Below are 25,087 nucleotides of genomic sequence, written 5' to 3'. Positions count from 1 at the left end.
CTCTTGCCCGCCCCGGACGGAATTCAAGGCACTCTACTGAGCATGCTCCTGAGCTCCGAGCACGCTCAGTAACATCTACTGAAGCCCTTGCCCTTACCCAGCCCTTGCTGGGATGATAGCCCAGCCTTTGCTGTTAGTTGGGATGCAAAGGTAAAGGGGCGGGACAAGAGAAGTGGAAGAGCAGTGGCCGTTGGCCGGAGACCAGTCAGAGAATACAAAAGAGTAGAGGTGTGCCCCGTGCATTTTTTGGGTGGTCTCTGAAGAGGGAAGGGACCACACACACATTTTTTTTAAGGCATAAGAATTGCTGCTACTGGATTTTCTCGATTCCCTCCCCCCGCGCTTCTCTGTGCTCAGTCATAGCCGCTATTTCTTTCTTCTGAGCCGTTGTAGATTCGCAGAAAAGAGATGTATTGACTGTAATTAGTTTGAATATGCTGCCTTGAAAGTATCGTTTAAGTGTAATAGTTCAGAGAAGTGCACTGTGCATGCGTGCGTGTATTCACCCGCCTCTCGACTTGCAAAACCAACACCGAAAGGATTAGAAAGTGCGACTGCTTGCCTGCCAATTCTTGGAACTCGCTTCTCAAAGTGGAAGTGTTTGCGGCTCGAACTCTCCTCACCCAGGAACCACATTAACTGCAGCCTTATTACTGGGTGCACTTCCCGGAGAGCCAAGTCCCGTTTAAGTCAGCGGGCGCAAAAGAGGACTGCGTGGTTAATGTGCAAAGCGTGCAGGGAGAACCCTCTGCAGGGACAGACTGCAGACTGAAGCCTTTTCACCTCATGTTCTGACTCCTATACTCTCTTGTTCCTCCCTCGCTCCCTGATACCTGCGCAACCTACGTCCAGTATCAACATTCACGCCGAAGAAGCGTCCTGGAGAGCTCCAAAGCATCACCGCACTATGGCGTTCAGGGTTCTCCCCACCCGGGTCAATGTGACTATCATCTAAGGGATTTGTACTAGTAGAGACACTCTGCACATGCTAAAAGGCAGTTTATTTTCCTGCTTCTTTTTGCTCCCTCACTTATTCCAGGACTCCGCAGTGCAAATGGGGAAGGGGCCAGCTTCCTGACATAAATCAAGCCCCTGGCCGCTCTCTCTCCTCCCTGTTCACAGCACGCCGGCGCCCTCCGATGGGAAGGGGGGGGGCGGTTGCCAGGACACCGCCTCCGCTTTGTTTGTGTATCCAGCCAGAAACGGCAACAGCGTTCTGCGTGATGTCACAAGGCCCGCAACTCCCCTCCTGCCGCCTGGTTGGCCCTAGGAAGAGAAAAGGAGCCGGGGCTTGCCGGGAATCCCTTCTGTCATTGGACAGTGTTCAGCTTTGAGGGGCGGGGCGGCATGAGTCAGAGAACGCAGGTGGTTGAAGAGTCGGCATCCGCCTCTTCGTTGAGCGAACCAAGCGCGGGGCGAGACGCATTTTACAGAATGGTGAGTTGTGCTTCCTGCCCGCAAGTTCTCCATGCATTATAAAACAGTGCCTGCTCCCGCCTCCTACTTATGAGGACCAGAGCTGGTAAATCTGTCTGTTTGCCCGCCCATTCCAATCTCTTCAAAGCCTGCCCACCCCGGAACATCTTTCACCCCCCACCCATCATGTTATTCGTGGTTTTCTCGCGGTTTCCTATGATAAGCTGAGGCGAGTAAAAACAACGCCAATACGAATCTGGCAGCACACAATGCTCCTTTGAATGTTTACAGGCAAGTAAGACCCACTGAGTTCCTTGCAGGTAAGTGTGCCATTTAGCTTTATAACTGATGCCTCCAGCAGCAGTGCCCAAGCCCTAGATCTCTTGTGCCAGCCCCCATCTTTCCTGCCCCTCTCCACTTTTTAGACTTAGTTGGGGGAAGGGTTACTTGGCTTTCAGGGTGACTGGGTCTGCTCGGTTTGCCCCACATGCCAGACGTCTGTGCAAACTTGTGTCGTGCCTCCAAGTAGCAAGCAGCATTCCTTCTCTGAGGCAGTTTGAACAGCCACTATTCAACACGCCTTCTTCACACAATGTGCATGTGTGTGTATAATGGTAAGACCGCCATCACACAGCCTCCACTAGAAGATTTGCAGTGTCACATCACAATCCTGGATTTGCATGAAGTCGTGGTGGGGTAGGGGTAGGGGAGTCAAAAAGAAGACAGGTTGCACAACAGCTGTGGCTGTGGCATGAGAACTAGAAGGGAAGGACACTGAGAGGGGAAAGAAGTGGGAAAAGTCTGAATAGATTTGCAAAAAAGGTTTTAACAAGGAGAAATAGCAGAGGTGCATACAAAACAGAAGCTAACACCGAAAAGGTAACACAACAGAGCCTCTCTCCACTCCTTTCTGAAGCTTTGTTTTAAACCACCACTTTCCCCTTCAGTTATCTCCTTCTGCTTGCTCTGTTATTTAAAACCTCAATTTTCCACTCACTGTCGCCCTCTGCCACTGTTTAAAACTGCCATTTTCTTTTCAGCGCCTCTCATTTTTTTCTTGTACAGTGGTACCTCAGATTAAGTACTTAATTCATTCTAGAGGTTCGTTCTTAACCTGAAACTGTTCTTAACCTGAAGCACTACTTTAGCTAATGGGGCCTCCTGCTGCCGCTGCGCTGCCAGAGCACGATTTCTGTTCTCATCCTGAAGCAAAGTTCTTAACCCGAGGTACTATTTCTGGGTTAGCGGAGTCTGTAACCTGAAGCGTATGTAACCTGAAGCGTATGTAACCCGAGGTACCACTGTACTCAAATTTTCTCCCTCTTCCTTTCCTCAGCTGCCCTGTGTGAAAGAGTTAAAAGGATGCAGAGCCCTCAAATATTCCACAGTACTTTAGCACAATGTATTTCATCCCTGGTACCATGTGTTGTTTTCAACATGAAGTTCCAGATTCAATGTAATCATTTAGAATAGGTATTTTATTAGCAAGCATAAACACCCATGTATGTATAGGTACAACATCTATCAAGTGAACTGAACCTTCTCTAACTGAACAAAGTAACTGGCAGGTGTGGTTCTCTAAGATTCTATTTGCCTTAAAGATACAGCAACTTATATAATCACAGCAAAAGTGGCTACAGCATGGGAACGGATGTGGTCTCTGTGTAAGGGGGAGTTGAAAAAAGGAGTTAGGGTGAAGATAATAACGGAGTGTGTGGGCTGCGAAATAGACGAGGAAATATGAAAGTGGGTGTGGCCTGTGCGAAAGGAGGATGAAGAAGAGAATGCAGGGTAAAGGTGAAAATGGGTATGAAGGGAGTTGCAAAAATGGGAGCAGAAGGTATAGGATAATGAAAACAAGGACAGGAAAGTGAAGAACAGGTGGGCTTAATAAGTGGGCAGTAGGTGAAAAGGGTGCTTAGTGGTTCAATATGTGGATGGGGAGGAAGATCCAGCTTAGCATGGGAGGGGCTGTGTGCAAGGGTGGATTGCACAAAATAAGAGGGGAGGCATAGACACAGGGGCGAAGGTGAAAATGGGTGCAAAGCAGGGCTGCCAAACAGAAGAGAGAAGTGACTTCAGAAGTGGTGTTGAGAAAGTGAAGAGCGAGCTTAGTAGCTGCATTGAAAGGTACTGGTCTGTGCCTATCTACTTAGACCTCCTCTTTGCATAGGGTGAGGTGGCACGGCTGCATGCTTACTTGGGGCAAAGGCTTATACAACACAGCTGGACTGCCTGTGTATGTTCAAACATGTATTTGTTGAATGAGCTGCCTTGGACAATGCATCTCCCCAGTTTGTGGAGGTGAGCATGTGTGTGCAGCTTGTCTCCACCCACCATGTCTGCCATGCCCTTCATGGTATATGCGAGGCGGGAAAAACCCAGTGACACTTGCACAATTCTATGTGCGTAGATGATAATTGTGTGCGTGCTTAATTTCCTGCTTTTAATAGGAAAATCAAACCTGATGTTTTTCTTTTTGCCTATGTGCATTGATAGCTGTACACATGTGGGCGGCCGTTGTACATTCCATCCCCACAGGTAGAGATGGGGAGGGGCAGGTGACGCTGGTGTGCTAGGAAGGAGGGAAAGAGTTGTGCGTGCTTTCTCCCCAATATGTGATGGGCCAGATCTGGGGGAAGGGGGTTGTATTGCCTGATCTGGTGCCATATCTAATATAGACCTGTGAGAACACCTTTGCGCGAGTAGTCATAATAGGTACTTCAATACAGAACAGTGAGGGGCGGGGAGGTAAACAATTGCAGCCCAAAAGTCCTCTGCTCTTTAATTTTAGCAACTTTGGCAAATCAAATACATGTAGACATTATTATTATTTTTTTTTAGAATGTGATAACTATGTATTTTTGTATTTTTAGCTTTCTGCAAATAATCTTTTTAAATTCTCTCTTTCTCTCGCTTAATGAAAGGCATCCGGTTTTAGAAGACCAACCTTGGGTGCTAACCTGCGAAGGAAAAGTGGGCTGAAACATGAATTGTCCGAGGAGCAAAAGCAGGAGGTCCGGGAAGCTTTCGATTTGTTTGACACCGATGGATCTGGCACCATTGACGTTAAAGAATTAAAGGTATGTGTGTGTATTCTTGTAGTGATTTATAGTGCGATCCTAGGGATGCAGGTGGCACTGTGGTGTAAACCACTGAGCCTTGGGCTTGCCAATCAGAAGGTCGGCGGTTCGAATCCCCACGACGGGGTGAACTCCCTTTGCTTGGTCCCTGCTCCTGCCAACCTAGCAGTTTGAAAGCATGTCAAAGTGCAAGTAGATAAATAGGTACCACTACGCCGGGAAGGTAAACGGCGTTTCTGTGCACTGCTCTGGTTTGCCAGAAGCGGCTTAGTCATGCTGGCCACATGACCCGGAAAAACTGTCTGCAGAGCGGACAAACACTGGTTCTCTTGGCCTGTAAAGCGAGAAGAGCACCACAACTCCAGAGTCGTTTGCGACTGGACTTAACTGTCAGGGGTCCCTTTACCTTTACCTAGTGCGATCCTAACCATGTATGCTTGGAAGTAAGCCCTATTGATTTTAGTGAGGCATGCTCTCAGGTTTGTGGTTTTTGTAAGTGAAGGCTGACTGTTTCTTGCTTCAGAACTATTTCTACATACATAAAAATGTAGCTTATTAATACACAAACTGAAACGACCATAGCTCAGTTATAGAGCATCTGCTTTGCGTGCAAAAGGTCCCAGCTTCAACCTCTAGATAGGGCTGGAAAAATATATATACCAGTCTGAAACTCTGGGAAGCTGCTGCCAGCCAGTGTTGACAATACTGAGCTAGGTTTAAGGCAGCTTCCTGTCATGCTAATCAGCTGGTCCCCATAAGACACACAAGCTTCCAGGTGGCTCTCCCTTATGTTTCCAACACCAACTTGTGTATGTAAAAGTGGTTTGCATTTCTATTACAGGTTGCAATGCGTGCTCTTGGCTTTGAGCCAAAGAAAGAAGAAATTAGAAAGATGGTAGCAGATATCGGGAAAGAAGGAAGCTGTGTCATAGAGTTTGAAGACTTTTTGACTATGATGACCCAAAAAATGGTAAGACATAATTTTGCTTTTGTGCAGTTGGAGTAAGAGTCAGCACTTCTTCTTTTTTTACTTCTCTCCCCCTTCCTTTTCTTCAAAGAGTGAAAAAGATACCAAAGAAGAAATCCTAAAGGCTTTCCGATTATTTGATGATGATGGGACAGGCAAGATTTCATTTAAAAACCTAAAGAGAGTTTCCAAGGAACTTGGAGAAAACTTAACAGATGAAGAGTTACAGGTAAATGTTTTGCTTTGCCAAGCCTTTATTCATAGATGCTGCATATTTTAAATAGTTGGGTAATAGTTGGAGCTGGCAGCACTGAGGGTCATTGGGTTGTTTAATGGTATTTGTGCATATTTCAGAGGGCTCTGAAGTACACCTGTTCAGCCATCACCTCTTCCAGGATATGGTGTTCTATTTCCCCCTTGCTGGTATTCTCCGCACTCCTGCAACATGCAGTGATCATTTTGTAGAACTGAACATGCTCAGTCCTGATTGTTGGAAGTTTGCCCCCCCCCCTTCCCCCAAGAGAAAGGGGAAAAAGAAGACTATTTTTTGTAGTTCTGAAAACATGAGTGTCTTCAAATCCTGCTGATACCTTGTGTTTAAACAGTTCTGTTTTGACTACATAAGCAGAGGCATTTGGCAAAAGAGTTTGCTGTTTGTATTTAGGATATTTATTCATCAAGCATTTCAATTTTGGGCATTATAATGGAGCTGAGAAAACACTTAACAAAATGAGTGCTGGATGCTTCCAGGTCAGTGCTTAATCTTCAGTGTTTTTTTTACAGGAAATGATAGATGAAGCTGACCGTGATGGCGATGGTGAAATAGATGAACAGGAGTTCTTGAGAATCATGAAAAAGACCAGTCTATATTAATGGCTATGTTACCTAAAAGGTGACCCGCAAAGATTTAAAAATATTTCTGCTATTCTTTGATCAGCTCAATAGGATTCCAGGTTTGGATTGAGGGAGGGAGATGATTGGTGCTTTTTTTAGAGAGAGATTGAGATTGATTGAGAGAGAGAATATCTGCCAAATAGGTTCGGGGTTGTTCTTTTAAGGTGCTGGATTGAAACAGTTCCTGACTCAAAAACTCTGCTTCGTATCTGACCAAATTAAGATTTGTTCACACTATAAAACTTGCAAAATGTAAGAGCACAGGTAGCCTCCTTCCTAGGACTTTGAGAGATATCACGATGATTTATTACCCCATTAAAAACAACAAAAATTACACCAGAATTGTGACTTGTAATTCTTCATTAAAGAATTTGCAGCAACATATGTTTGGTTTGGATGGTAAAGTGATAAGATCTTTATTTGTCAATAACATGTTCCTCGCTCAGCTACACAGGTGAATATGTGTGAGCCTTAATTGTAGCAACATTCAATTTTTTCCTCACTGAAAGAAGAAAGGATGGTACTCTTAACTGAAGGGGAGAGATTATGAGGTAGATGGTTTTGGATGCCAGCAGTTCCTTACGGAGTGCCAAGCAGAGTTCTGACCCTTAATGCAACTTAAATGTGAGGGTGGTCCAGTTTTATCAGGGAAATGTCAGGGGACAAATTGGAGCTGCTTAACCCTCTCCCCTCCAGTAGTTTCTTCTCGAAATTGCCCTTTTCAGCTAGTGAGGAGCAGATGGGGATGGAATTTTGAGCAGGAAAACATCTGGAGGGGGAAGAGTTAAGCACTGCCTTCTCCTGTTGGTCCTCTGATCAAATGGACAGTCACTCATGATCACCTTTCTCCTCTCTTGCATCTTGTTTGACCCCCCACTATTTGAATTTTAACCCATATCACTGGGATTCAGCTATCAACAGTGCTCTGTATCAGGAATGGGAAACCTGTGCACCTCAGGCTGTTGTGGGATTTCATCTCCTATCAGCCGCAGCCAGCCTGGCCAGAGGAGAGTTACATCCCTAAACATCTGGAGGACCACAGGTTCCCTGTCCCTGCTGTATATGGAGGTACTTACAGTGTATGCCACACGGCTGCAATCTTGTTAGTCAGATCTTATAAAGGTAAAGGGACCCCATTAGGTCCAGTCGTGGCCGACTTTGGGGTTGCTGCGCTCATCTCGGTTTATTGGCCAAGGGAGCCGGCGTACAGCTTCCGGGTCATGTGGCCAGCATGACTAAGCCGCTTCTGGCAAACCAGAGCAGCACACGGAAACACCATTCACCTTCCTGCTGGAGCGGTACCTATTTATCTACTTGCACTTTGATGTGCTTTTGAACTGCTAGGTTGGCAGGAGCTGGGACCGAGCAACAGGAGCTCACCCCGTCACGGGGATTCGAACCGCCGACCTTCTGATCGACAAGTCCTAGGCTCTGTGGTTTAACCCACAGCGCCACCCGTGTCCCTGAGTCTGATCTTATAGAATTATATAAATGTTTACTTTACAAAGCCCTTGAGTTTTGCAAAGACCTAAGTGCAAACTTTTTCTTTCATTCTGGGAGTAGCCCCAGTGAAGTTAACACAAGCCATCTAAGGGTGACTTTGGTTTGGCATGTTTTTAATGTCGGGTTTGCCTAGGTCTTGCACTCAGTGCCACACAGTGAGGTCCATATGCCAAATCATTGCTTTTCACATGGCAGCTTCTTCTGAGTGGCATGATCCTCCACATGGGTGCCTGAATCTGTGATGTGGAATATCTTAAATAAGCAAATATGTGGGTGATCTTTCCAATGAAAGTGCATATAAATTCCTAACCTTCCCTGAAAGCGTCAGTGCAATAAATGCTTTAAGAAGTTCATTTTTTCTAGAAACAGTTACTTGGTGTTGGTTAACAACTTTTTTGTGGCTAGTATCTGGGCCGTTATATAAGAAATTACTGTCTCACAGTCTAAGCAGGACCACGTGTCAATTCCTTCCATTCTAGGTGTTTTATATGTAGGAAATGCATGTATGTAATCTACTGCTTGATGTCTCATATGATGCGGTTTTTAATTTTATGAGATCTTCAATAAACCAGCATTAGACTGTACCCGAGAGGGCCCCCCCCCCCCTTTAAAAATGCAGGCAGCTATGGTACTTTATCAAGGTAGGGATGATTTTACAGTTTTGCTGGGTTAGCCATCAATGATCTACTGACAGTAGGTTATGGGCCTAGCAGAGGATTCCGATGTTTGACTTCCAGCATGTTCTAAACCAGCTCTTGCAGTGTTTAGGTTGTGCGTACTTTGGAGTGCAACACTCTCACGAAAGAAACCTTGCCTGAGTCCCCCGCCCCCAGTGAGGAAAAGTTATGAGCTTTTTAATTTAGGAAAAAGTGAGTAAGGGGTAGACACAATAGAAGAGGAAGTTGATAGAAACAAGTTTCCCTTCTCTTCTCCTAATGCTAGAACACAGGATGGAGAAAGTTTAATTATACAATCCTTTCTCTCTCTAGATGTAGTGATGGCAACCAACTTGGATGGCTTTAAAGAAGGATTAGACCAATTCATGAAGGATAAGGTCCATTGTCAGATGGTATGTCTTTGAATCTGACTTGCCCAGTATACTAAGTGGGTAGAGAGTGCTGTTACATGCAGTCCTGTTTGTGGGCATTTCATAGGCCTCATGTTGGCCACTGTGAGAATAGGATGGTGGACTGGATAGCCTTTGGGCTGATCCAGCAGGGCTCTTATATCCATATATACGTTTGGAAGAAGTGCAAGCCTGACGAGTGAGCCTTAGACACCAGGAAGCGCACTTTGGAACACTTTGAGAGAGGAGCCTGAAGAGGAACTTTTACTTTTTACATTAGTCACCAGCCACTGTGTACAAGGATCAAGATTTAGATTGCCAGAGATACAGACAATTTGGGGCAGGCAGGAAATCTGATAAACAGAAATGGAAATGTGAAAAAAGAAGTCAGAATTTCATTTGGCGTCACAACGCCTGGGCATGGCGGTGAAGAAAACGTGAAGTGCGGCATGCAGTCTGCCAATGAATGGGGGGGATTTCTCTTCGTTTGGGGCTTTTGGGGACTGTTGATATGTAACAGATTAACGGGATGCCTTGGAAACATGATCTCCACCTACCTTTTTTTTTCTTTGCATTTACGGTAATAATGGGGAACAGTAGTGATTCCCCCCCCCCTTTGGTTTAAGTTCCATTTTATTATTCATAGTGAAACTTGGTAAGATGGGCCAAGTTTGAAAGTTACTTCATCTGTACACCTGTGGGTTATTTGTCTGATCTTTCCTTCTTCTTTAATTGCAGTCTGAAGTTATTTACTTGTTCATGTTCCAAGGCATAACACTTTGGAGCTACTCTGCTCTCATTTCCAATTTCCTGTTTGTTTTTAATGTTCTGCTTACATGTATATCTGACTTATATTATTATTTGGTTCTGGTTTAATAAAGATAATTGAATCCTTATTGTACTTCTAAATCATTTAGTGCTTTTATTCCTTCCACTTCATATTTAAGCAGCTGCTGTAGAGAACTGAGGGAGACCTAGATGTAGGTATGATTCACTGAATTCTTCAGTGGGTTTACAGTTTCACCACTTATTCCTGTTGGACTGTAAAGAGGCATCTCATTAGATTTTGACTCACTAATTGTGGTTTACAGTATGATACATGGGAGGCTTAAGTAACATTGCAATGTACCATTAATGTTGGCAAGGTTCTTGTAATAATATACAAAGCCCCAGACAAACTGGGGGCAAGGTACCTTACTGTCAGGGCCTGGACTGAGGAGGAATGGTGGAGACTGCCTCCCCCTCTGCCTCAATCTTCCAGAGAAGAGGAAGACAGTATAGATTTACAACAGTGGTTTCCAGAAGGTCATGGCTCAGAGATAGATGAGGGGCAAAGCTGGGAAATAACGGGAGAAGGGGGGAAGCAAGCAGAACCAGAGCAGCTGGCTGACATGTTATCACTAGAAAGCATTCCAGACCCCCTTTCTCCCAGAACCCGGTGAGCAATGAAAGTAGGAGAGCAAAGAGCTAAAAGGCAAATGGCCTTAAACAGCCACCGTAAGGGGGGGTGTGCTGTTGACAATTGAGAAGGAAAGAGGGGTGGAGTTTACTTGGAGCAACGCCATTACTCCAAGAGGTTGCCTTTCTAAGCTTCTCTCTGTGAATATTGAATAAAAGACTTTGGTAAGAGCTTTTCTTATCTGTCTGTCCCTGGCAGCCTGCCATGGGAGGATCGGATTCTCTGATGCCTGACACGGTCTGCCTGAGCCCTTATATTCCAGCTGAGCTGTTAATTATCCCAGGGTTTCAGAAACCCAACTTGCTCCAACTAGGCCATTTTGTGTCACTGGCCCCAGTTGTGGAATACTCCTCCCAGCAGAGATTCAGCATGCTTCCCAGCTACTAATTTCCAGGCATCTCTTGAAGACCATTTAATGCCAGCAGGCCTGTCCAGTTGTTTAATTTTCAAAAGTTGAGTTAGTCATTTTAGTGACAATTTTGTATTGTTTTAGACTATTGTATTTGAATATGTTGTGCACTCTCTTGATTTTTTGTGTGACTGGAAAGTGTGTTTATTAAATCAACAGCACACATTTTTCAGAAACTTCCAAGTACTCAGAGAAAAATTCTATGAAACTACACCAAAAGGTCTAGTGGTGGCCTACCATTTAAATAATGAGAAATTAGGGAAATTCGTAGGACTCAGATTACATTATCCATCCTTTCTGTTTCCAGACGCATGCCCCACCAGCACATACCCTTGAAACACACCACACCATTTACCTTCAATATATACAATGATGCCAACAGTCTGAGAGGTACAGAACAACAAACCCTTGTGTTGCAAACTTAACACAAAACAACACAAGCAACATGATGACCAGTATACTAGATAACACTGCAATTCTTACTGCATAATATACATAATTTAGTATAACAAAAACAAAATGTGTACACGTGTAAATTTTCTAATATATTTGAATTCAAATGAACACACGTCATATGACCACTGCTCCTTGTGCATTTTTCTAATCTATGGGTTGTGCTGAAGAAGATTCCAGCAAAATAGTCAGATTATCCGGGATCACTGTCCTACGTTGTTATTCACTTACTACTTCGGCACCATGAACACCTAAAAAGTTTTACTGTTTAGCCCACGGGATAGCGTCTATTACTTTGTTTCAACTATTATACTTCTACGGACTTTCAAAGATTGACAGATGTGTGTTCATTTGATTTCAAATATATTAGAGAATTTACAAGTGTACACATTTTGTTTTTGTTGTACTAAATTATGTATATTATGCAATAAGAATTGCAGTGTTATCTAGTATACTGGTCAACAGTCTGAGAGGTGCATAGTGCAGAGGGAGAAGGGTCTTCTTCTTCTTCCTTCTCAGACACGCCAGAATGCTGATTAACAGCACTTGGGAAATAGATTCCTCTGAAAGACTGAGCCCATGGGAGAACTACATCTCCCACAAACCTTTAAGGTGTTGTCCCAGTATGCCAGAGAAAGAAGGGAGAGGAAATTCCCTCCTTGCAGCACCAGGTGTCTGCCTGTGTTGACACATGTATTAAAACAAGTGCGGAGCTGGAGCTGGCATGGCAGCAAGTACGATGGAAAACAGAGGATGAGCAGGAGGCAGTTTTTCTCTGTCTCAGCTTTTGGTAGCTTTAGAAACCTGCCCCTTCTTTGAGGCGCGCTGATAATTCTGTGTCTGAATGATTGAGGCATAACACTGATGCCTATTCAAATACAGTACACATCTAATTGAAAGCAGATTTCAATTGAAAGGAGACATTCAGATGCACACCTCATTTATGTCAAATTATGGTTCCTAATTCACATGTGATACGCACACGGATCAGAGTGATGAAGCAGGAATTCTAACACATCATTTAAAATATTTAGTGGCACTTACTTTATTTAGCGCATGAAATCTATATATCGCTTTGTAAGAAATTGTAAAAAATAAAAATCAGGTTACATGGATCTAATTTACTCCATATTGCTTTAACAGAAATGTGTTCATAACCAACTGAATTATGTGCTAGAAGTTCTGTTGAAGAACATTACAAAGCTTAATTTTTTTAAAAAAATTATAAATACTTATGAATACACATAACTAATTCCAAAGGTAACTGTTAAGCTTTGGGGAAATTTTCCTCATGTTTTATTCAAATTCACATTGACGTTTTCACCCATTGTTCCCATTTAAACTGATTTGCCACAGATAGCTGATGGAAAAATGCTGAAAGGAAATAACAGAAATGCAAAAATAACAGCACTGAATACAACTACTTAAAAAAACCCCAACAACCTGTAGGATGTGTTCTTATTCTTTAAAAGCCTAGCAATGCAACATGTTCTATGGAAAAAGTTTACTGAGCAAAACAGCTTAGCCCTTCAATGATGTCATGAGAACTGCATTAACAAGCAAAAAAATCTGAAAAGTCCCCAGAAGCATCAGCGAATTTGTCAGACCTTTTTCAAGTAAAATGCAACCACAATGCCAGAAACAAAGGCAACCTCAGAAATGCTGTATAGATTATGATACAGAGAACGTGATGATTATTAACTTCGTTTATACTTTCTATAGTGAATCATATTCATTGTTTTGTTTTTAGTGGAGCACGGAGAAAGGGTGAATCACCTATTTCTGAACCATTTCTCACTGCAGTTCCCTCCATAATCTGTGATAGCTAGCCAGGACAAGGCTATAAGAGTGGAACCAGAGTTACCGTATTTTTCGCTCTATAACATGCACCAGAGCATAACACACATGTTTTCAGAGGAGGGGGGGGGAAATATTCTAAACGAAACAGTGGATATATGATTTTTGTGGTTCATGCTTTGGCCACAGACATGTGATCTGACACTGAGTTTGGAGTAGCCCAATGCAAAAATCCTGAGGATCCATGTGGATCCGTGCTTTGCTACCACGTTTTAAGTGGGGAAGGAAGGAAAAGCACTCAAGGGACAAGGAACACGCGTGGGGTGTGTGGAGAAGGATGCTGCTAATAATGCAGAAGAGGGGTTTAAGGGGAAAAGAAGCATGCATGGGGTGGGTGGAGAAGGATGCTGCTAATAATGAAGAAGAGGGGTATAAGGAGAGAAGGCTCCTCTCCCCTCCTGCTTTGCTCCTTTAAAGAAGCAGGCTCTCTGTCCCTCTCTCCTCTCCACTCCGCGGCTCTTCTCCCGCTTTGCTGTTTCAAAGCGAGCCACGGAGGAGGGAAGGAAGGGGAACCATGGATCCTCTGCTCACGACTGTAGCAGATCCCCTCCGCCACCCGCAGGCATTCGCTCCATAACACGCACAGACATTTCCCCTTACTTTCTAGGAGGAAAAAAGTGAGTGTTATGGTGCAAAAATTACGGTAATTCCCAAGTTACTCCCTTCTTATGCTTCCCAATTTCTCTCTCTCTCTACTCCCCCATTTCCTTATTCTGCAATGAAATAAACTTCACAGGGGCCACTTTCAACAAAATTCTTTGAAAGCAGTTAATTTCATCATTAGCCTTTAAGGGGGTTGAACTGTATCTAACCCAATAGTGACTAAGCTATAGGAAAAGCATCTCTTCACTTTAAGAATAGGTGGGTGGGGAAACCTGGCTGTGAAGGAGGGCTTAAGTCACTGTAGCTGGGTGGTAAGTGAGGGGAAACAAAATTGTTGCCCAGGGTTTCTAGAATTCCACTGAATAGAATTCAGATTTAAAGCCCACGAGCTATTGACTCAGCATGTTCCTAAACTGAGCTTTTAGAAAAGGCGTAACCCCTGCTCTTATCAGATGTGGACTATATCAGTTCTTCAAAGAGCATGAACTGCACAGGATACCGTAGAGAGATCGCACACTTTTAAATCCGTGGTTGGCACCCTGCCTGGAGAATTTATATATATATTTATCTACCAATCAGGCTGTGTAGACATCCTGATTCCAGAATGGTTTACAGCACACATTAGATAAAACAGGATTATAATTGAAAAAAGAAGGAGGACATGAAATGCAATTAAAATGAATAGCTGATAAAATAATCGCAAGGATTAAATGCCACAGCAATGCTGAATAATGATAATAATTTATTATTTATACCCCACCCATCTGGCTGGATTTCCCTGGCCACTCTGGGCGGCTTCCAACAAAAGATTAAAAGTACATTAAAACATCACTCATTAAAAACGCAGACTGATGTGGAAATGTGGAGAAGTGAACTTACAATTGGAAAAATGAGAAATGAGGGAGAACCAAAATTGACCAACTTGTCTGTCTCTAGTTCCATCTGATACTTTTTTTTAACTGACCATGTTGTGTTGTGTTTTGTGCTGTTGTGCCTTACTGTTAAGAGATGTTTTATTGTTTTATTGATTTGTTTCTTTTAATGTTCAAGAGACTGCCATTCTGAGAGAGGTTTGCAGTGTGGCAGCAAAGGGGTATAAAACACAGAAATCAATATCTGTGGAAGTGCTTAATGCTTCAGATCACTAAGGTAAGCTTTTATCATATAAATTAGCAGGTGACTAGTGGGTGGCGCTGTGGTCTAAACCACAGAACCTAGGACTTGCTGTTCAGAAGTTTGGTGGTTCGAATCCCCGCGATGGGGTGAGCTCCTGTTGTTCAGTCCCAGCGCCTGCCCACCTAGCAGTTCGAAAGCACATCAAAGTGCAAGTAGATAAATAGGTACCACTCCAACGGGAAGGTAAACGGCGTTTCTGTGTGCTGCTCTGGTTTTGCCAGAAGCGGCTTAGTCATGCTGGCCACATGACCCGGAAGCTGTCTGCAGACAAACTTCGGCTACCTTGGCCTATAGAGTGAGATGAGCGCACAACCCCAGAGTTGTCCACAACTGGACCTCACGGTCAGGGGTACCTTTACCTAACACTCAAAAGGTTGGATCATAAGAACTGTGAGCAAATTTATGGCTATGGATTGGGATTTTCCAGCTTTCTCCTTCCCACTGCAACCCCCTGTGCCAACTCCACACATTCGCAAAAAAGCAGTCCTTTGGTTGTGGTGCAGGAGGCTGAGAAAAGGAATTCATCAAGTGTCATCCTCTACCCCCTTATGTGAACAGGAGTGCTTTCCATTTGCACATGGAGCCTTTAGGATCCAACCCAATATCAATAATGGAATTACACAAGGAGAACCTGTAGAAAACAATGGGTGGGATTCACCTAATGAGTTCCATCAGTGGAAGCCCTGTGCAAGGTCTTATACAGTGGTGCCCCGCAAGACGAATGCCTCGCAAGACGGAAAACCCGCTAGACGAAAGGGTTTTCCGTTTTGGAGGTGCTTCGCAGGACGAATTTGCTATGGGCTTGCTTCGCAAGACGAAAATGCCTTGCGATTCCTGGGGTTCCCCCCCTCCTTTTTCCCAAGCCCCTAAGCCGCTTAACAGCTGATCGCTAAGCCGCTTAACAGCTGATCTAAGCCGCTTATCAGCTGATCTAAGCCGCTAATAGCCTTTTAGCAGCTAATCCGCTAATCCCTTAAGCCTTTAATAGCCGCTAATAGCCTTTTAGCAGCTAATCCGCTAATCCCTTAAGCCTTTAATAGCCGCTAATAGCGCTAATCTGCTAATGGGCTTGCTTTGCAAGATGAAAAAACCCGCAAGACGAAGAGACTCGCGGAACGGATTCTTTTCGTCTTGCGAGGCACCACTGTACTTGCATTATGGGGCTTTCTCCTCTCTCTGCCCCCACCCCAAAAACTGGCTTGGGGGGCAGGGGGAGCTGGGAGAAGAAGCAGAACAGCATAGGTGGGTAGGAGAGGGGGAACCATTCCCTGGGGAGCTGAAGAGCATGAACTGACAGAATGTTCAATTGACATAGCACAACTTTAAACTCATCCCAGTGTTGTAGTGTATCTTTACCTCCTAGAAGAAGAAGAGAAGAGTTTGGATTTGATATCCCGCTTTATCACTACCCTAAAGGGTCTCAAAGAGGCTAACAATCTCCTTTCCCTTCCTCCCCCACAGCAAACACTCTGTGAGGTGAGTGAGGCTGAGAGACTTCAAAGAAGTGTGACTGGCCCAAGGTCACCCAGCAGCTGCATGTGGAGGAGTGGGGACGTGAATCCGGTTCACCAGATTACGAGTCCACTGCTTTTAATCACTACACCACACTGGCTCTCCTAAATGAAGCTGAGGGTTCCTGTCACAAAGTGAACCACAAAATGGAACAAGTGAGCAGGGACAGTCTGCTCATAAGGTGGGCTGAAGAAGTCCAAGAGATGGTACCTCCAGGGGCTCCCCACCTGCACCACTGTCAGTGCCAGTGGTTTCTGGTGAGATCTCATGAAATCTCGTGCGCTCCATGCAATCTCCATGAAATTTTGCCAGAACCTGTGATCGCCACTTCATGGGCACCACCACACAAGAGAGGCTTCAGCGTTGGTGATACCTTCTAGTTTCTGCCCCTACAACAGAGCAGCAAAATCATCTGCTGCCCTATGCTCAGTTGTGACCTCTACAGTTAACACAGAGTGACATCACCATCTGTAGTCAACACAACTAGGGTACATGCAAAGGTGCCCCAGTGAGTCTCCCTCCCCCAAAAGTCTCAAGCTGGAACATCTTCTGAAAGCCTTGGCATAATTTTGTGTTTTATCTATTGTTTCAAATTCTAAATATTTGGGATAAAGCATCCTACATCTTAAAAAGCCCTACTGGTCCACTGAAGCTGAGCTATAAAAAATAGCCATATTTTAAAGTCCTTCATATCTGAGAATGGAGAGAGAAAAAATGATCTGCGTTATTACATTTCAATGATATTTTCCATCATCAAAAACTGTCTTTCTTGAAAGAAGAGAATCATGAAGGGCAAAAAGCAGGTAGACGACACAACACCTTTCTGTGGTGCGGAGTCCTAAGGAAATGGGGAAAGCTACATACACCAGCACTTTGTTTGTGCCAGTGTTTGAAACTGTGATATGAAAGCTAGGAGCTAAATGGCACCTTAAACCTAGGCTATGGGCGCTCCAATGGAGTGTAGGTGCGCTTTTTTAATAACAAGAATACAAAGCTGAAAATGAATGAACTTACATTCATTTTTCACTTGGCCTAGTCCTCATCTTAAGACTGCAAAAAACAGCCATACTTCCCTTGCCCCCCCCCCCCCCGCCAATATTCTTATGAGGGTCCCTTCTCCAGTCTTCAGAGAGTGGCTGGAAGTGGAGAGACAGAAAAAGTCCTCTTTTTCTTTCAGCAGTGGCAGTTTTAATCTGAAATCTTAGGCTCAGTACTGCGTCCAGAGCTCAGAAACTGCTCACATTAATGAAATTCCCGGTCACAAAATGCACCTAGAACAATAGGAGTGTTGAATGCTGGTAAGTGGTCTTGGTATTTCAAGGTTCCAGAGCTCATTCAGATGGCAATCCTAAATACATTTACTAGAGAATAAACTCCATGGAAAACGGTGGGAATTACCTCTGGGGTAATTAATAGGTTTTGCTATTAATGTGGCTCTGAACCCTTCCAGAATTTCCATCACGTGCCTCTTAGGCTACCACAGTTGAACAGTCAGCAGTGAATGGGAGAATAATGATACAGATAGACAAGTCGTCATCTAAATTCCAAGGGGCAGTTCAAGCATTAATTCTATGTGGTACCATCCTATGATGCTAGTGATGGTAACACTGGCGCAGCCAATGCAGCGTCTTCCAGATTTTGTCAGACTGCTACTCTCATCATCCCTGACCATTAGCCATGCTGGCAGTGGCTGATAGGAGTTGCACTCCAACAACATCTGGAGGGTGCCATGTCAGTTCCCCCTGGTGTAGCGGTTAGAGTGCTGGTTTGAGACGGGTGAGACACAAGTTCAAATCCCTTCACTGACTGGGTGACCATGGGCCAGTCACCATCTCTCAGTCTAAGGTACATCACAGTATTGCTGGAAGGATCAAATGAGAGGACCATATTGGCCATTCTGATGTCCTTGGGGGAATGGTGAGAGGAAAAACTTATGACACATCTCTCTACCGTGTATGTTTTTCATGATAAGTGGAATCACGACACAGGATACTTCTAGACCAGCAATTTGCCATGTGAAGTCTGAAACAGCCCAGGAAAGGACTTATTCAGACCTTGGAGCGTTTGAACAAACACTTAATAATTTGGATGACCAATTGTGATACATGAGCTGAGGAATTTCTGAAAAAAGCACAACTCCATCCATAATGCTTATTCCCCTTCTATTTTAAGGGTTCAAAACTAGCAACTAAAATTTTACCCCAACTTCTGTTGGGGAAAAAGTTGGGTTAAGATTTGATTTGCTGGTGTGAAAATGGGTCTGCCAAATTATGACAGGTAAGAGTCCGTCATGCACATACATCATCTTCATTTATTACGTATACATCATATTGAGGCACATGACTCATACTGAAAATGGGAATTCACCCTTTCACTCTTTTTCCCTGCCCAATATGCGAATGGGACATATTTTAACTCATGAATCCATGCTCCTACGCACAAACTCTCTCACCTATATGCATCAAGCCAGTGGAAAAGAAAAAGGGGTTACTCATTAATCCATGAAATAAAGCTTTCCAAACTGAAATGTGTGGTTTTTCTTATCTCGCCAGAAAGTCTTAATAAATAGGTAGGTATAACGTACCTGAGAACAGCTAAATTAACCTAACTCTTCAGAGAGCACTTATTCTCCTTATGATTTAAAATTACATTCCTACAGATATGTCAAGGGTGCTCATTTACTGTCTGCTCTGTGCCTTTTCTATCAGTCTAATTCAGGCTGCTACAGTCAAGAGACCCACTACGGCCTTTAATGAACTCATTGAGAACTTAAAATACTTGCAGCGTAGGATACAAAATGTAAGTATGGTTTCAACAGCAATGCAAGTGAAATGTAAATTTTCTATTTATTGGGGGTGGGGGGAATTAACAAAGTTTTAAATGAAAGCATGAATTATAAAATGTACTTGTTTTTATATTTATCTAGGATACTGTTGAACTACATTCACCAAGAAATATCCTGGTAAGACTGACTCAACATTTGCTTTCTATTGTTAAACATTCTAGATTTGTTTTCAAATTGTAGCTGTTGATGCCATATGTATTGCATAGTGCTGAATCCCTGTATCATGGGTACTGATAATCCATTGTTGGGTTGCTCTTGTACAAGTGAAATGGCCCTGGTAGAAGCTGGCAAAGAAGCAGTGGTTTAGGATTAACCAGATCTCAGGAGAAAAAAGCACTCATCCCCTTGCAGGATTAGTTTCTTATTTGTTCTAATTAAGTAATAAATGTACATTGGTCAAAAGCTAGAACATACAGCTCTCTCAATCCAAACAGATTACTGATTTGTTAACAGGGTGTGTGGTAGAAAGGACTGATGCCATTTTAGTCCCAACAAAGGCAGCTGATTATACCTTTTATTGCACCAGCTCTGCAGGCAGAGCAGCAAGTGTTTTGTAATGGCAGGTCAAAAGTTTGTTGTTTATTACACTTGTACAGCACTCTTCTTTCAGAAGCTCAAAGCCTATTAGGCGAGGCTTTCACGGCGTCCCTGCTTAAAACTGGGTCATAATATCCACTTAGCTATAATATCTGGTTCTCCAAGGCCACCATCAGCTGGCTATTCTACAAACCTAGTTGGTCAATGTAAAGATATCACCAGAGTCATTTTGAATATTGTTTTGATGGAGGAGGACTAACACAAGAAAGGTGACTTACATGTAATTCTAAGCATGAACTAGGGTAACATTAAAAGCGAAAGAGAGATTTCACTTTTAAATTGGCATTTTGCATTTAAAATAATTGAGAAAGAACAAGATTGTTTTTACTCAGCAAGGGATCTTGGAGTTAAATGTGCGTAAATATAATTGTTTCCTGAAAATAGCTAGAGGGGAAAATAACATTGCTCCATGAACTAGTTGCATTACACTTGACATCAGTAGGCATTATAAAAAAGGTATATATTTCTGAAAGCTGAAGTATGAAAATTGAACACTCTTGTTTGCCTTGACTTAAAAAATAAATAAATCAGACCACATAGAAATTGCTTCATTTACAGAACAACAATATAACTGAAAACTTACATTTTAAAAGTAACAGAAAAAACTCACCCAACTTCCTTCTGCTTATTACATTCTGTTACGCTTCAGAATGCTATTCTGTTTTTGCTCATAACTTGAGCAAGGAAGGTCTTCCACTTCTTTGCTACATGTGTTAACTGTAAGATATGATTATAGTTCCCATCAAATTAGCATTCTTTAAATAGCTCAGTATGTGTTAAAACAAACAGAATTAGTTTCCCTCTTAGAAAACCCTGCCTGGATCCCAGAAGCAATGTATCTACAGTTAGTGACTAACTGCTTAATCATAACTTTTCAAGCAATACAGTCTGCTAGGCTCAGGAAGTTAGCGGTTTCACACACACACAACCGTCTTTTAATGCCCTTACCTACCATTCTGTACTAGTAGTTTTCTGGGCATAGCGGTCTTAGTTTACTGTGTAGTGCTGTAATTGAAAACTGCAGAGGGAGAAAAGGTCCCATTGTTGTAAGTTTGGGAAGCTCAAGGCAGATTACAAGCTTGAGTAAGCAGTGTTTGGGGAGCAAGAGTAGGAGATGGCTATTGCTTTCACACCTGACTCGCACACCCGACTTGCAGGTTTCCTGAAGGTAATGGGTTGGCTGCTGTTGGAAACTGGACTGGTTTTGCACTGTATGTGTGAAGGGCACATGCAAAACTGAAATGGGAAAAATGCCAGTTGTACTTGCAAAGCTGTCAGAATGGCAACATAAAGCGGTAAAATGAGTACGGACCTAAAACAATTCATGTGGGAAGGCAAATTTGACTGTTCAAATATGACCAGAAGTCTAAGAATATCTTGCATCAATATAACGATATATATGTTTTTCCTTCCAGGGCACTTGCCTCTTCTCTGCCTTAGACTGCTTCAAAAATGAAACCTTATTATTAAGGCCACTACAGGATCGCAAAACAGGTGTGATCCTCACTCGCATCAAATATTTCCGTCCTCCTCCTATTCCCGGTGCATCTGACTCGGTATGGCTAACGATAACATTTTATTTTATAGTAAATGGACTGACCCAATAATTTGTCTGATGTTTTGGTATGTTGCATTAGGTTCTGCAACAATAAAGGGTGCTAGCAGGTTTACCAGACATAAAGATTTGTGCCTGTATCATTCAAGATTAACTTTATAACACGTTTCACATGTCTATCTCAACAGATGGGCAGAGGATTAATGTGCTTAGAAAGCTCAATGGAAGCTGATACAACAGGAGTCAACACATAAACCATATAGCATCACAGCTTGAATCATCACATGGCACTGTGAATAAGCCATTAGACAACTTCTAATCATTAAATAGGACACTTTATTTCCAACTTCTATTCTCCTTGCTGTGTCCTCAGGGACAATAGAATTAAGAGCAGAATTGCTTTTAGAAGCTAAATATGTAGCTCCCCCAGCTGAGAAGTAAAACTTGGATAAACAGTCAGTGAATTATGGTGTAACACGATCAAGATGAGAATATAAGCTTCAAGTTCCTGTTTCAAGTATCAGCTCAGTTATTATTATGACAAACATTGGCCAGACTCACACTCTTGTTGGCTTTTTGAGAAATCACTCTCCTTTTCTAGCGGTATTCCCTTGTGCAGTGTTGAATTCTGGTCTTCTATAATGACTTCTGTGGTGGCATGAGGGGCTACAGTGGGGCTACAGCTCCCTATGATCCTGGTCAGTGAGGCTTTAGACATGCCACTATCTCCAAATCTTAAGCAAATGGATGATACTAACCTACTTAGGAGAATTCTTGTAAAGATTCCTTTTGGTTCTTAAATGGCAAAACGATACTCTGATGTGGTAAGACTGCAAGTTACAATTTCCTGAAATTCATGGGAAATGTATGCTGGGGTTGAAGTCACACTTTGCCACCTTGGCAGCCTTCTGCCAAAAACTCATTGCTTATGTAGGATTGTCCAAATAAACTGGAATAATCAGTGTGAAGACTGGGCTGGCTTTTCTACCACCCAGTTTTGCATTCCGACCTATAGGATTATATACCATAGAGTTTCAATGACAGAAACTTAGAATTTTGAGATGCTGTGTGGGACCTGTGAGACCTCAAGTCATACACCTGTTCTTAAGGAGAAGGCTGAACCCAGAGCTTCCTGCTTCATTTTACCATTTGAAAATGGCTCCAGGTGATGAGGCTAAAATACCACATCTCAAAGAAAGTGTGTTCAGCCCCGGGATATATGAAATAAAAGATTATCACCAACAAGTTTCCTAGAGACTAAGCATTGTGACCAAGGGTATCAGGTGGCACAAACATTACAAAAGTGAATAGGTAACACTTAAGATAGGGGACAGCACCTTCTTACTTTCTCACCTTTGTTTCTTTTCAAAAAATAGAGACAGCTCATTAATTTTATTGTGTACACTCTTTAAAACACATGAAAAATAATTAAGACTTTTTTTTCATCTGACAGACGTGCCCTTCATGTACCAGTTATAAGAAACAGAGCCTAAGAACATTTTTGGATGAGTTTATAACACTGCTACAGCAGGTAATAAAAGTGTAATCACAATCATCATTATCTTGTTTTTGGCATTTGCTTTTTCAACTTGTCTACTAGTGTTTAACATTTTTGTAATGTCTATTTTTACAGATGTATCAGCTTCACATGGAAAACCAAAATCAATAGGACACCTGCTGTTTCAATACCCGAGATGTCAATAATATAAATGTAAATATTGTCTGCCAGCCACATTCTTCTTTTGGGTGGGTGGGTGGGGTATATTGAACTATTCAGTGTGGGCATGTGGGTTCACTTGGTCATTTCCAAAATGCCAGCAAAAAGAAAAGAGAACAAAAAGCATACTCTAAAAAAACCCAGTTAATTAATTCATACAGTGGACCTTTGGATTGTGAACGTGATCCGTGCGGGATGCACATTTACAAGCCGCAGCATTCGCAACCCGCAGTGGTGCGTCTGCACATGCGTGGGTTCCAATTCAGCTCTTCTGCGCATGAGCAACGTACGGTTTAGTGCTTCTGCACATGTGCAACCGCCGAAACCTGGAAGTAACCTGTTCCGGTACTTCCGGGTTTTAGCGGGGCCGTAACTCGAAAAAACGCAACCTGAAGTGCCTGTAAGCCGAGGTATGACTGTAATTCTATGAAGTAAGATGTAATACACCATTTTAAAAGGGGACTGTTTCAGTACTGTGACCAATAAGCTACCTCCAGGCTGCATAATATTATGGGGAAAGGTCTTGAACTGAAACTAAACTATTAAAAAACATGCAGGGTGGCTACAAGGTCTTGTTCACATTTGTATTCCCAAAGTAAGGAGGTGTGAGGAATACTTTAATAGATAAAGCTCTTTTACTGTTTGTACCACTCTATGGGAATCATTGATTCAGAAAACCCACCGACCACTGCAGTGCACAGTAATTTAAAACGGCCTGCTAGTTCCTAAAATGCATCTTCATTTGAACCCTACAAGCAATATGAACCTGTTATGTTGTCCAGACATACAGGGCATATACAAATGTGAATATGCCCCAAAGAGAAAATCTGGACAAAGTTTTTTGGGGAACATTTTTTAAGCCTCCCCCCAATCACCCTACTTGCACAGCATAAATCCACCCAGACGCCATTTTGTAGCCCAATTCCAGGACATATGGCAGCCCTTCATTAAGCTATTTTGATTATATGAAAATACCTTTTAGTGTTATTGCACAGACTTTTATTCTTAATGAACATTACTCTTCCTCTATCTTATTGGCCACAAGTTGACAACAAAGCCAGCGTATGTTCTCACGTGAAAGAAGTGCCATTGTATCCATGTTTTGCATCTGGTTAGCCACTGTGAGACCAGGATGTCAGTCTAAATGAATCTTTAGTTGGTTCCAGCAGAGCTCTTCCGGCGTTCCTATTTATTGCTATGTTCTAACAATTAAATTAATGCAAACTCAAACATAAGAAACTGTTTGCTTCAAAGAAAGCCAGTATGGACTTGATCAAGCTCAATTCCATTTAGCGTATGAATAGTTCTCACTTACTACAGAACAGATTGTGGCAGGTGGGAGTGACCGGAAATTTGCAGCGTTATCATTTTCCTTAAATTTTCTGAATGAAGATTTACACTGTGCTGAATGGTGGAGAATTAATTTTCTCCTACGGAGAATTAAGAATCTGTTTATGGTACCAGTCATAATTGTTGTCAGCAGATATTTCAATATGTATTCTAACACGGCTTGGAGACTTGCCTGCATTCTTGTGTCCACAAAATTATACATTGTGTCCTTATTTAATAATTATTTATTACATGAACTGTGTGAAATACTGCAACTATGTTGTTTATTTATATGCCAACTGATAAAATTTATTTAAAAATTTCAGAATATTAAAATGTTGTTCAAATGATATGCTTTGTTTCTCATCACTTACAAGGATTCTCATTATTTGCAAGGAAACAATCAACATTTCAGATTTGCCCTGTTATTTAACCTTACAACTTTATCTGGTGTTATTTATGAAAATATATATTCTGCCCCCCTTGCCATGAAGGTCCCAGAGCAGGTATAATAATAAAAAATAAACAATACTAAAATTGGTTAGAACAATTAGGTTATATTATGTCCCCAGTCAGTCAGTTATTTGTGCTTCATTCAAAAGCAAAGTAAAATATAAATGCAGTATATAAACTACCCTTTGCCACT

At 42.6% G+C, this 25,087-nt stretch overlaps 2 protein-coding genes and 1 long non-coding RNA gene across 3 annotated transcripts in view; 2 read left to right on the top strand and 1 right to left on the bottom strand.

Moving 5' to 3' along the window:
- BBS12 (Bardet-Biedl syndrome 12) overlaps positions 1-1,167 on the bottom strand; it is a 7,010-nt gene extending 5,843 nt beyond the window's left edge. The window contains exon 1 of the mRNA XM_083457300.1: positions 1,031-1,167. The gene's annotated coding sequence lies outside the window, so the exon portion shown is untranslated. The remainder of the gene's footprint in view (positions 1-1,030) is intronic.
- A 138-nt stretch (positions 1,168-1,305) lies between these two features.
- LOC310685372 (uncharacterized protein) lies at positions 1,306-6,694 on the top strand. The gene is made up of 5 exons (XM_083457636.1): positions 1,306-1,437; positions 4,344-4,499; positions 5,341-5,469; positions 5,558-5,695; positions 6,250-6,694. The coding sequence occupies exons 1-5, from the start codon at positions 1,348-1,350 to the stop codon at positions 6,337-6,339; spliced, it is 603 nt and encodes a 200-aa protein (XP_083313762.1). The 5' UTR covers positions 1,306-1,347; the 3' UTR covers positions 6,340-6,694.
- A 10,227-nt stretch (positions 6,695-16,921) lies between these two features.
- LOC310685132 lies at positions 16,922-23,118 on the top strand. The gene is made up of 6 exons (XR_014515090.1): positions 16,922-17,201; positions 19,107-19,197; positions 19,325-19,360; positions 21,256-21,396; positions 22,849-22,926; positions 23,029-23,118. It is a non-coding gene; the product is annotated as an uncharacterized lncRNA (long non-coding RNA).
- The last annotated feature ends 1,969 nt before the right edge of the window (positions 23,119-25,087 follow it).

The sequence above is a fragment of the Podarcis tiliguerta genome (assembly GCF_965153285.1).
Source record: "Podarcis tiliguerta genome assembly, chromosome: 9".
Classification (NCBI taxonomy): domain Eukaryota; kingdom Metazoa; phylum Chordata; class Lepidosauria; order Squamata; family Lacertidae; genus Podarcis; species Podarcis tiliguerta.
This window is presented reverse-complemented; position numbering and strand designations above follow the sequence as displayed.